The following is an 11,297-nucleotide window of genomic DNA, read 5'->3' on the forward strand; positions in this document are numbered from 1 at the left end:
CAGAATGAGCAAAACGCTCATAAATAATACAAGCTATTTACAAGAATAGCAAGTTTCTAAAAGAAACTGCTGAGAAGATCGAAGACGATCTTTCTAAAATAGAATATACACTGAATGAGCATTAATACTAAAATTAACATATTTTAATATTCTATTACCCTCCCTTAATGCTCAATCTATTAACTACACCTATAGACCCCCTGAATTTTACAAATTTATCAGGACCAAGGGGCTTGGTGAATATGTCTGCTGGCTGCTCCGAGGTAGGAACATACAGCAACTGGATGGATCCGTCTTCAACCAGCTGTCGAATATAGTGACAATGCGTTTCCACATGCTTGGTTCTTTCATGGAAGACTGGATTCTTGGCGAGTTTGAGCACTCCCTGATTATCACAGAACAAGGGAGTAGGACCTGCCTGGGAGACATGCATATCCGCAAGCATTCGCCGAAGCCAAACCGCCTCACAAGATGCCTTAACTGCTCCCCGATACTCTGCTTCCGTCGAGGAGAGAGCCACTGCCTGCTGCTTCTTACTAGTCCATGTGACAGCACCAGATCCCAAACTAAACACATACCCTGCTGTAGACTTACGGTCATCAACTGAACCTGCCCAGTCAGAATCTGTGTAACCACTGAGTATAGGATCAGAACTCCGAGTGTACAGAAGTCCATAATCAGAAGTGCCACTCACATAACGCAGCACACGCTTCGCTGCTAACCAATGATCAGCCTTGGGAGCTGTCATGAAGCGTGAAATGTAGCTCACTGCAAAACTGATGTCAGGTCTAGTAGCAGTAAGATAGATGAGACTGCCCACTAGTTGCCTGAACAGAGATTCATCCACAACTGGTGAGGATGACTGAGCTGAAAGTTTGAGCCCGGGTTCCATAGGAGTAGAGGCAGGTTTGCAATCCTGCATTCTGAACCTGTCCACAAGACTTCTGGCATACTTGGACTGAGAGAGAAAGATACTGGTCTCAGTCTGCCAAACTTCAACTCCTAAGCAGTAATGTAGAAGTCCCAAATCTGTCATATCAAAAGTGCGGCACAAATCCTGTTTGATCCCAGTGATCAAATGTGCTGAACTGCCAGTAATGATTAAGTCATCCACATAGACAACTACAAACAGAATATCATTACTAGTATGCTTGATATACAGGTTTGCATCAGATGGACTCCGCTGAAAGCCATGATCTGTCAGGTACTTATCAATTTTCATGTACCAAGCCCGAGGAGCTTGTTTCAGACCATAGAGTGCTTTGACTAGTCTACAGACCTTCTGTTCTTGACCAGCAACCTTGAATCCTGGGGGTTGCGTCATGTAGACTTCTTCCTGTAAGTCACCATTCAAAAAGGCACTCTTTACGTCCATTTGATGGACTTTCCAACTGAACTGGGCTGCTAAGGCAAGAACGAGCCGTATGGTACTCATTTTGGCTGTAGGAGCAAAAGTCTCCTCGTAGTCAATGCCTTCTTTCTGTGAGAACCCACGAGCAACAAGACGAGCCTTATACTTGTCTAGGGTTCCATCAGCTTTGTATTTTACTTTGTACACCCATTTGCAGCTAATGGGCTTCTTCCCTGAAGGAAGATCAGAAAGGGCCCAAGTGTGATTCTTCTGAAGACTCTGGAACTCAGCTTCCATAGCCTGTTCCCACTCAGGTATACCTTTAGCCTCTGAATATGTCTGAGGTTCAAAAACACTGTGTATGTTAGCCATGAGAGCAAAATTGACTGTATGCTGCTGTTTGCTCTTATTACGGGAGGTTCTACCCTCAATGAGCTCAGTATCCCTGAGATCACCAATAGTCTTGGCCCACCATTTAGGCCGGAGAGTAGAAGTGCTAACATCTGGAGGAGCTGGAAGAGGCTCAGGATCAGGAACAGGAGCAGCAAGAGGAGGATTATTCTCCGGAGGGAACTCAGGTAGTGCATCATCGAAAATAGATTCTGCATCATCCCTCCCATCAGGCGAACCTAATGGAATAAGAACACTGTGAGGCTGACCATCAGAAATCTGCTCAGAAGAAGGGGACTGAAAAAATCCTCTGTCTTCATCAAATACAACATCACGACTGAAGATAAGACGTTCAGTGTCTATATCTATCAGTCTGTAGGCCTTATGGTGATCACTGTATCCTGTCATCATAAGTTTCTGGCTTTTGGAATCCAACTTGGAGCGCTTAGCATCTGGAATCCAAACATAGGCAACAGAGCCAAAAACCTTCAGGTGGCTGATCTGAGGCTTCCGACCAGACCAAACCTCTTCTGGAGTCTTCCCCTTAACAGCCTGAGTAGGAGAACGGTTAAGAAGGTAGACAGCAGTAAATACTGCTTCAGCCCAATACTTATTCGGAACACTCCTGTGTTGTAACATAGAACGAGCCATCTCAACAACCGTACGATTGCGACGCTCGACAACACTGTTTTGCTGAGGAGTGTAGGGTGTAGTCAACTGGCGTTTGATGCCATGGGTATCACAGAAGTTGGAGAATGCAGAAGAACAAAATTCCCCCCCGTTATCTGTCCTAAGAGTAATGATACTTTGTCCAGACTCTTTTTCAACAAAGGACTTAAACTTCTGAAAGATACTAAATACATCTGATTTATGTTTAAGAAAGTACACCCACATCTTTCTACTGAAATCATCTACAATAAGCAAAAAATATTTGCAACCAGTAACAGAAGATGTATTCATAGGACCACAAATATCAGCATGAAGTAATTGAAGTACCTTAGATGCGCGCCAAGACTTTCCATGTGGGAATGAAGTTCGATGCTGTTTGCCAGCTTGACAGGCGCCGCATACTCCAAGATGCTGAGTCTGAATATCAGGTAATCCTGAAACAAGTCCCTCCCGAGACAGCTGAGAGAGATACTGAATGTTGAGATGTCCATATCTCTGATGCCACAAAGTGCTAAGAGGAGAAACACGAGCTGCCAGAGCCACTTCAGGAGAATCACCAGTGTCAAGGAGCCTATATAGGCCATGATCCTCTAGACCAACAGCAACAGTAAGACGAGTCTCCCGATCAATGATGGAGCACTTGTGAGCACTGAACACCACATCTAGTTGAGGAGAATTCCTCATAATCTGGCTGACAGAGAGCAGATTAAGTTCCATTCCAGGAACATAATACACATTCAGAAAAAGAAGAGTCCTGCCACCAGACTGTATCTGAACAGTGCCTCTGCCAACAACTGTATACTCCTCACCTCCGCCAAATACAACGGAATCACTGAAAGGTGAGAAGTCTGTAAACCAGTCACGCCGATGAGAAAAGTGACGTGATGCACCAGAATCGATGTACCAAGCAGAAGACCTGGCATGATCTGAAGACCTCTTAGCCATAAAAGCATAAAAGGCGGACTCCTTCTGCTCGGAATGTTCTGCAACATGCGCCTTCTGGTGTGACCCTCCCTGCTTCTTTTGTTCAGAAGCGAGCCTCTGACGGCAATCTTTCTTCATATGGCCGTACTTGTGACAGTAATTGCACTGCACATTTTTCTTCTTAGCTCCATCCTGTGTCTGAGAAGAGCCTTTCTGCTGAGAAGACTGAGAGGACTGAAATTTGCCTTTATCCTTCTGAAAGGATTGAGCTGTGAAGGCATTTTCCGAGGAGGCTGATGTAGTACCACTACCAAATTGCTGTTTCCAGCGATCCTGCTGTAGAAGTTTGGTGCATAGGTCTGAAAACTTCAGATCAACATTAGTGCAAGTAATATTGAGGGTTTCAATGAAGTGTTCATACGATTTCGGAAGACTTTTTAAAGTGATTACAACCATGTCTTCTTCCTCCATAGTCCGACCAATAGCTTCGAGTTGATCTCGAATGTCCTTAATCCTCGTGAGGTGCTCCTGTAAGGACATACGTTCGTCCATCATAATGGAGAACAACTGATTCTTCAGAAAGAATGCTCGGCTCTTGTCAGATGTCTCATGCAATTCCTTCAGATGCTTCCAGATGTCAGAAGCTGTCTTGCCGGAAGGAATCTGCGGTAACTGATCATCAGTTACTGAGAGTTTGAGAAGCATGACTGCCTCCCGATTGCGTTCATCAAACTTATCTTGATCTGCACCAGGTGTACCAGGACTGAGTTCTTTGCCCAAAACAAGCTGGTCAAGACGCCTATATTCAAAAATGGTCAACATACGCTGCTTCCAGATGTTGTAGTTATGACCATTAAAGCGTTGACTGCCTTCGAGCATCAGATTGGTGAGAGAAGCCATTTGCACGGTTCCCAAGAAAAATTCCTGGCTGACCCAGAAAAATCCAAGGACAACCCAGAAAAGCGTGCAAAAAACCCAGAAGGATTCTCCTGTCAGAATCTGGATTCGCGGGCTCGAAAATCGAGGCACGAAAATCGAGGCACCCAGAAAAATTGAACAACAACCCAGAGTAGGTTTCGAAAAACCCACCAAGAATCTGTAAGAAAAAAATATTTTCGATAAAAAAATGGAGGTAAACACCTCAGTCGAAAAATGCAGAATCCGTGGGCGCAGTGACAAGTGACAGGTGACTGAAGAAACCTTGGCCCGGAGAAAATTTGATGTCGGAAATTTGCGTCGCGCAGGTAAAGAAGTATGTGCGGCACACAAAGACACAGAGAACGGCCGCTGAAAAATACAGATGCCTCCTCCTGTCGCGAGCTGGCAAAACGGCGCTAAAAAAACACAGAAAATTGCGTGACTCGGGGAGCCGAAGATACACACGTGATTTTTGGAAAAAAACGCGCGCCTAAACCCCCAGAACAGAAAGCCACGGACGCCAAATACTGCAACCACGAACGCCAAATACTGCAACCACGAACACAGGAGACGAGGGTGTGAAAAAACGTGAAAAAAAACGCGTTTTTTAGACACCCATAGGAAAATACTCAGAAAAATTTTGAAAGCAATCTTCACTAAACAAATTTAGAATTATAAGATTGCTCCAAAAAAATTTAATCCTGCTCTGATACCATAATACAGTGCGAAAACACGCAATGGATTTCAAAGAATTGATTGAATGAACAGAATGAGCAAAACGCTCATAAATAATACAAGCTATTTACAAGAATAGCAAGTTTCTAAAAGAAACTGCTGAGAAGATCGAAGACGATCTTTCTAAAATAGAATATACACTGAATGAGCATTAATACTAAAATTAACATATTTTAATATTCTATTAGATGATATAGAAGAGTAGCTTTGGTTCTTTGGCAAGTCTTGATAGTTGTGATGAGATTGAGACTTCTCTTAATGCTCCTTCACCTTCTACAAATTTCTCGATTCATTTTTTAGCTTCTACAGCTCCTAATCTAGATTCGAAGGATCCATCTTCTTTATATTCAAGTTGTCACCCTAAGGTTGAGGATTCTTGCTTTCTAGCATTAGCAAATTCATCTCTACGGATTCATGTTTAGACATCTTATACGGACACATCATCACAAAATGGCCAATATAGTTGAATTTTACATACACTGAGATCACATCTCCGTCACTTGTTGCTTCGAGAGATTCATTGCAATAGGTAAATCATAGTCTTCTAGATTTGGTACATTGGGATGAGCACTTGACTAGTATTGTACTTTTGTTCTGTGAGTCCCATCTTGTAGACTTGGAGAACCACTTGAAAACATTCATCTCTTTAACAACAGCCCCATTATAGTTGCTGTCACAACATCTTTGTCTTTAGATCTTGTTCTTTATTTGCTTGCACATAGTCCTAATTTGATTATGGCATCATTCCATACAAACATAGTGACAATTGAGCAAAATTCAAAGACAACATCATCCTGCATCATGATCTTTCTTCCTTCACGGAAAAACATCCTACATCTCTACTTGGTTTTGTTTCTTCCCAATGGGAGGAATATTGTTATTTCACCATCATCCTTTGTCAAGCATCCACCATCACCATAGGAGATTAAATATTGTGAGGGAGGCTACATAGTTTTTCTCTATCTCTCCTATATGAGGAACATCTATTGTACATCGATGACAGAAGTAGTCCTTGGGGGGTCATGTTGAGTCCTCCCTCCTCCTTTCACTCGTACATGTTTGTTTGCATCTTTTTTCTTTTGGAGAAGGGTTTATTCCTACACGTTTTTCTCCTTGATGAGTACCAAACATGGCCTTGTCACTAGGACTCACCTTTGCATTTTTTCGTACTCCCAAAGTTGCACTTAAGGGCATGTGTTCGTGTGAACATGGTATATTACCTAACTAGTTTCATATAAGGTAGCATTCAAACTTGCATATCTAAGCTTAGGTCATTTTCTTTTTGTGTCTCACATAATAGATTAAAAGTTAAAACACTTGTTATAATCTTGCCATGTCCTAAGGTTTCATTCTTGTCATTATAACGAAGGCTTTCTTCGTTGTATATCATACTAGTTTTCTATTATGCATCTAATGAATTATCTAGCTTTGCAGCATTTCCATTCCTTCACTCTTTTGTGAAAAGTTGTTTGGTTGCAAGTAATCCTTGGCCCTATGGCATTGATCATCAACTCTTACAATTACTACGTTGTACGAGGCAATGTTATTTGTAACTGCAAAGATTTTAGCAATAGGAAAGTGAAGAGTGAAGTATTATGGCCGGACATAAGCAAACCCTTCCCTTCTGCTATAATAAAGATTTCGCAACACCTTGAAGTTGTATTATTTCATCCAAGGAATATGATTGGACCAAGATGACACAAACTTGAGAAGATTCAGATATATTGAGTCATATTTCATCAAGCAGCATCAACTCAGCTAACCAATGGATTTGGAGAAGCAGCATAGTCAATTTGGAATAGCAATCGAAACCCAAATATGTCTGACAAAATTTAGATGGTAAAGCTAATGAGATGTGTCAAATCTTTCATCATAGAACAAGAGCTTAAAATGGAACATTGCCAAAACCTTTCTTTTAATAGTGGATTTGCACTAGTACCAAGGGATCCAGGTAGGAATAATTAATGAAAGAGACAGCAGGACACTTCTACTCAAGCTAGATTCTAAAACTTAAATGGCTAGAATGAAGCTTATGCAGTTCTCTTTTTGGTAAATGTTTTCTTGCAACTAAAGTAATATTCCTCTTCCCTTCCACTACATCAATACAGTTCGTATAAATGTGCCTAGAGCTTTCAAAGAGAGCATACTTCTTGTTATTTGATATTCGAGTGTATGATTTTCACATTTCACGGGATTGCTAGACCTGGTATTTTAAGTTGCAGGAAGTGTTTATATAAAGAAATATGTCCTTGTAGCTCTCATAGTTTCAAGCTATGCCAAAAATTAATTTAAAGACTGATAGACCTGCTTACGATCATTTTTTATGGGAAGTTGAATGCTTAGGACCTACTGTTATTTCTTTTGCTTGTTATACGAGGATATGGGTCGACTGAAATGTAGTGTAAAACAAGCATATGCTCAAGATTTATAAACATGAGTCGCAATCAAATGTACACTATAACTGTTAAACCACGGCCTCCCCATTACCCGTAGGAATTATGGTTGGCGTTATTGAAAGTGGGAGATTTGACCCTGGTTGATATTCATCGGAGTGCATCCCATTACCATTACACCACGCCGGAACGTTTGACGCTTATGCACAGCTGTTATAGGTGTTGATAGTTTCTCTTTCGATTCCTCAAGATGAAATTTGTTGATTTGGATATGGACGGTGACCTGCCACATAAAGTAACAGCAATTTTTGCAGGCATCGCCAGGCCAATAAACCACCACTGCCAATGCGACGCAAATTCCACTCTTTTTATATCCGTGCGGGTTTGTGTATATAATTTTTCATGTTTAGATGTATGATCTAAAACCGGCAGCGCGCTAAACTTCATAATAAAATCAAAACAAAACAATTTAGTAAAGGTGTACCGACCTGGCGGTGCTCCCAATTCCAGACAACGACATTGTCGGATGCATCTGCCGTAACAAGCCATGGATGTGTCGGATGCAGCTGCACCTTCACGATCTTCTCGCTTGTAGGACGGAATGCCCTCAGCCTCAACATGGTGCCACCTCTAAATCCAACCTTGCAAGATCACTAATTTCTACCAAAATCATTAATCTCGAATCACGCTGTCCGATCTGCTAACGCATTCCATCATTTGATCTCCTTGTAAACCCGATCTGAAACGTACCCTAAAACGTACCAAGTTGGCCCTCCAAACAAAATAGCCTGCTTGATTTGGGAGGCAGATCACAAGTCTGTCCTAATTTCCTTTGTACTTGTGGAAGGAATTCAATTTGATTGCAGAGCACCTGTATATTTGTTCTCTGTTGAATTCCGCGCTTTCGATTAAGAAAGATTTTAAAGACGGAGACCTTAAAATGCACCCTTTGCTACGCAGCTATCAATTTCAGGTTGACACAATACCGCCTAAGTAATGGTAGTTTCGCTTTTCTGGTTAAACGGGGTTTGATTTTAAAAAAACACACTCTTATGAAAGTAAAGGTTTTTAATAAAAAAATAATTTTAATACGCATTTTTCTTTCAAACTTAAGAGAAACCTTAAATTCTAAAATATTATTTTTAAAGTAGATGGTTGTATGGAAATAAATTAACTTACATTAAAAGATAATAAATAATTTAGGGATAATCTAACTAATCAAACAACGATAGAAAGTAGATAGTGTAGTGTAAATTAAGTTGATAAACATATATGAAAATTAAATAATTATGATTGATGGGTTTGAGAAATTTAGCACTCTGTTCACATTTAGAATTTTATTTGAAGAATGTTATTACATAAATAAATTTATTATTTTTTCTGAAAATGATTGTTGTGACTTATTTAACTATTTTTTTATTTTTAAATTTATCTTTTTATGAACTTGATATGGATAATTCTAATCTTTAAAGTTTTGTTTCTTTTGGGTGTTTAAACATGGTGGTGTTAATAAGCTCTGATGGAGTTTATTGTGTTAAGGAGGAGAACCAACTTGATTCACTTCTTTTGTCTTTGTCAAAGCCTTCGATTAATCAACATTTTTACAAGATTGAATACCTTCAAGCAACCATGCAAATGCCTAATATATTCTTATTGATCCTATTGTAAGTGATATGTGTTGGGAAAATAGGTGTTGTACACCATGCATAATAATGTTTATTATTGTAACAACATTGGTCCATGGAGTGAAAAGGAGCGGGAATCCCAGATTTCAAAACTAGGAATGGCGGACTTTCTGGGGAAGGTAGATTTGCTGGGGAAGGCAGTTTTTCAGGGATCGGATCTGGCAACCAGGCAAGAGGACAGGCATCTCAAGGGTCAGAAGAGAACAAGGAAACTGTCAAACCGGGGGAGGACAAAGATTCTACAGCTGAGGTCCCACATGACAGAGGTAAAGGTAAAAAATGGCCTTCGCTCTTTGGAGTGAAGCCGTTGGCTAAATCTGGGCTCCCGGAAGTTACAAATATCTCAGATCCAATTTCAGGGCTGGTTGTTATTTCTGTTCCGGATAAACTAGTAGATCTGACTGTTGCAGGTTTAACCATGACCTTAGTGGGACGATTTGCTGGCTTTAGGCCTAGCATTGATGTTGTTAGGAATTTCATAAGGAGGAAATGGATTTTAAAAGGCCAAGTGGATGTGACAGCGCTACCTAGGGGGTTTTTTTCCTTTGCTTTTATCTCTGAAGAAGATATGAATAAGGCTCTATGTGAAGGACCATGGATGTTCGACAAGTCAACTTTGGCTCTTCACGAGTGGGTCCTGAATCTCGCCCTCGATGATTCCTTATTTGTTTCAGCGCTAGTCTGGACTCGCCTCCCGGGTCTCCCGCTGGAATTCTGGAATGAGGAAGTCTTCAAAGGTATTGCAAACTCTTTTGGAGAACTTCTTTCGATTGATCTGATGACGGCGGCTAAATCAAGGTTGGTCTTTGCTCGCATCTGTATAAATGTTAATCAAATGACTGATATGCCCCAATCTATAGATATCATTTCCAAACTAGGAAAATGGGCCCAAGCCATTGAATATAAATCACTTCCATTTGCCTGTTTCCATTATAAGAAATCGAGGCATTGGGCAAAATCATGTCCACTTAAGAAGAGTAAGGAAAGCAAGACTGACAGCAATGTCAAGTATAAAAAGACCTGGCAAACGATTGATAAAAAATGAGACTCATCTGCTGAGTCTAATCAAAATAAGGATGTAATGGAACTAGTAAATGAAATCAAGAAGGATGAGAACAGTAATAATGAAAAACAAGATTGTGTCTGCTCTAATAACCAAACAGAGAGTTCTAAAGAAGGGGAGCAAGGTACAGAGTTGAACAACAAATACAACCCAGAGGTCCAGGAGGTTGGATCCGTCAGTCAAAAGAAGGAAGAGGCAAGCCCCAATGAAGTTGTCCCTATTTCTTCTCTCTCAAAATCAGTAGAGGAAAACTATAATGAAGCTCAAGAGTGTAACTCTTCTGATATTGAGCCTTTATTGCTTTTAACTAATGGAAGCCCAAAGCCTCCTCTATGTAAAACCCCATCTCATAATATGGTTGTGGATATCCTGGAAGGGAATCTTTGGATTCTCGGTTCGAAAGAAGGAAAAATGAATAAGGAGGATCTCAATGGAGGGATTTCAACTAGAAGCAGGAATAAGAAAAAGGCAGATGTTGGAAGCGAGAACAAAAAACAGGGAAGGCCATCTCTAAAACAACAAAGGGAACAGGAAAGTTGGAAGAACCGTGCTGATGGAACACAGTGTTCCATCGAGTCAGCCCTATCCCCAGTTAAAGTGTGAAGATAATATCCTGGAATATCATAGGGTTGAATGCCCCTCACAAGCAGGATGTGTTACGAAACATCATAAGAGATCATAAACCGGATGTGGTCCTCATTCAAGAAACCAAGATGTCCAAGGAAAAAGTGGAAAAGATTAGAATTTTTAAGAATAATGGTGTCATAGGATCTAGCTCGGAGGGAGCTTCTGGAGGAACTGTAATTTTTTGGAACCAAAAAACCATCAAAGGTAAGGAAATTATCTCTGCTCTTAATAGGAACTCAGTGCAGCTTGAGCATATTAAGGATAACTTTGTGTGGGTGTTAACTAATGTCTACATGCCTAATACCAAAACTGGGAGAGTGAAATACCGGAGAAGCCTTGCCAATGACAGACTTAAGTTTGTTGATCAAAGCTGGATTATAATGGGAGATTTCAACACTCCGCTAAAAGAGGAAGAGAAGATGGGAGGTCTCCCCCTGCAGCTTGATGGGAAACAAGACCTTATGGAGTTCATCAATGATCAAGCTCTAATGGATGTGGATCTTCAAGGCATTAACTACACATGGACTAATAGAAGAACCAGA

General features: G+C 40.7%; 1 protein-coding gene across 1 annotated transcript in view; it reads right to left on the reverse strand.

Annotated features, from left to right (window-relative positions):
* LOC131068261 (uncharacterized) overlaps positions 1 to 8,376 on the reverse strand; it is a 197,981-nt gene extending 189,605 nt beyond the window's left edge. Inside the window, exon 1 of the mRNA XM_058003441.2 lies at positions 7,869 to 8,376. Coding sequence (XP_057859424.1) covers positions 7,869 to 8,000 — 132 coding nt within the window. The 5' untranslated portion in view covers positions 8,001 to 8,376. The remainder of the gene's footprint in view (positions 1 to 7,868) is intronic.
* Between the last annotated feature and the right edge of the window lie 2,921 nt (positions 8,377 to 11,297).

Source organism: Cryptomeria japonica, chromosome 11 (assembly GCF_030272615.1).
Source record: "Cryptomeria japonica chromosome 11, Sugi_1.0, whole genome shotgun sequence".
Taxonomy (NCBI): Eukaryota; Viridiplantae; Streptophyta; class Pinopsida; order Cupressales; family Cupressaceae; genus Cryptomeria; species Cryptomeria japonica.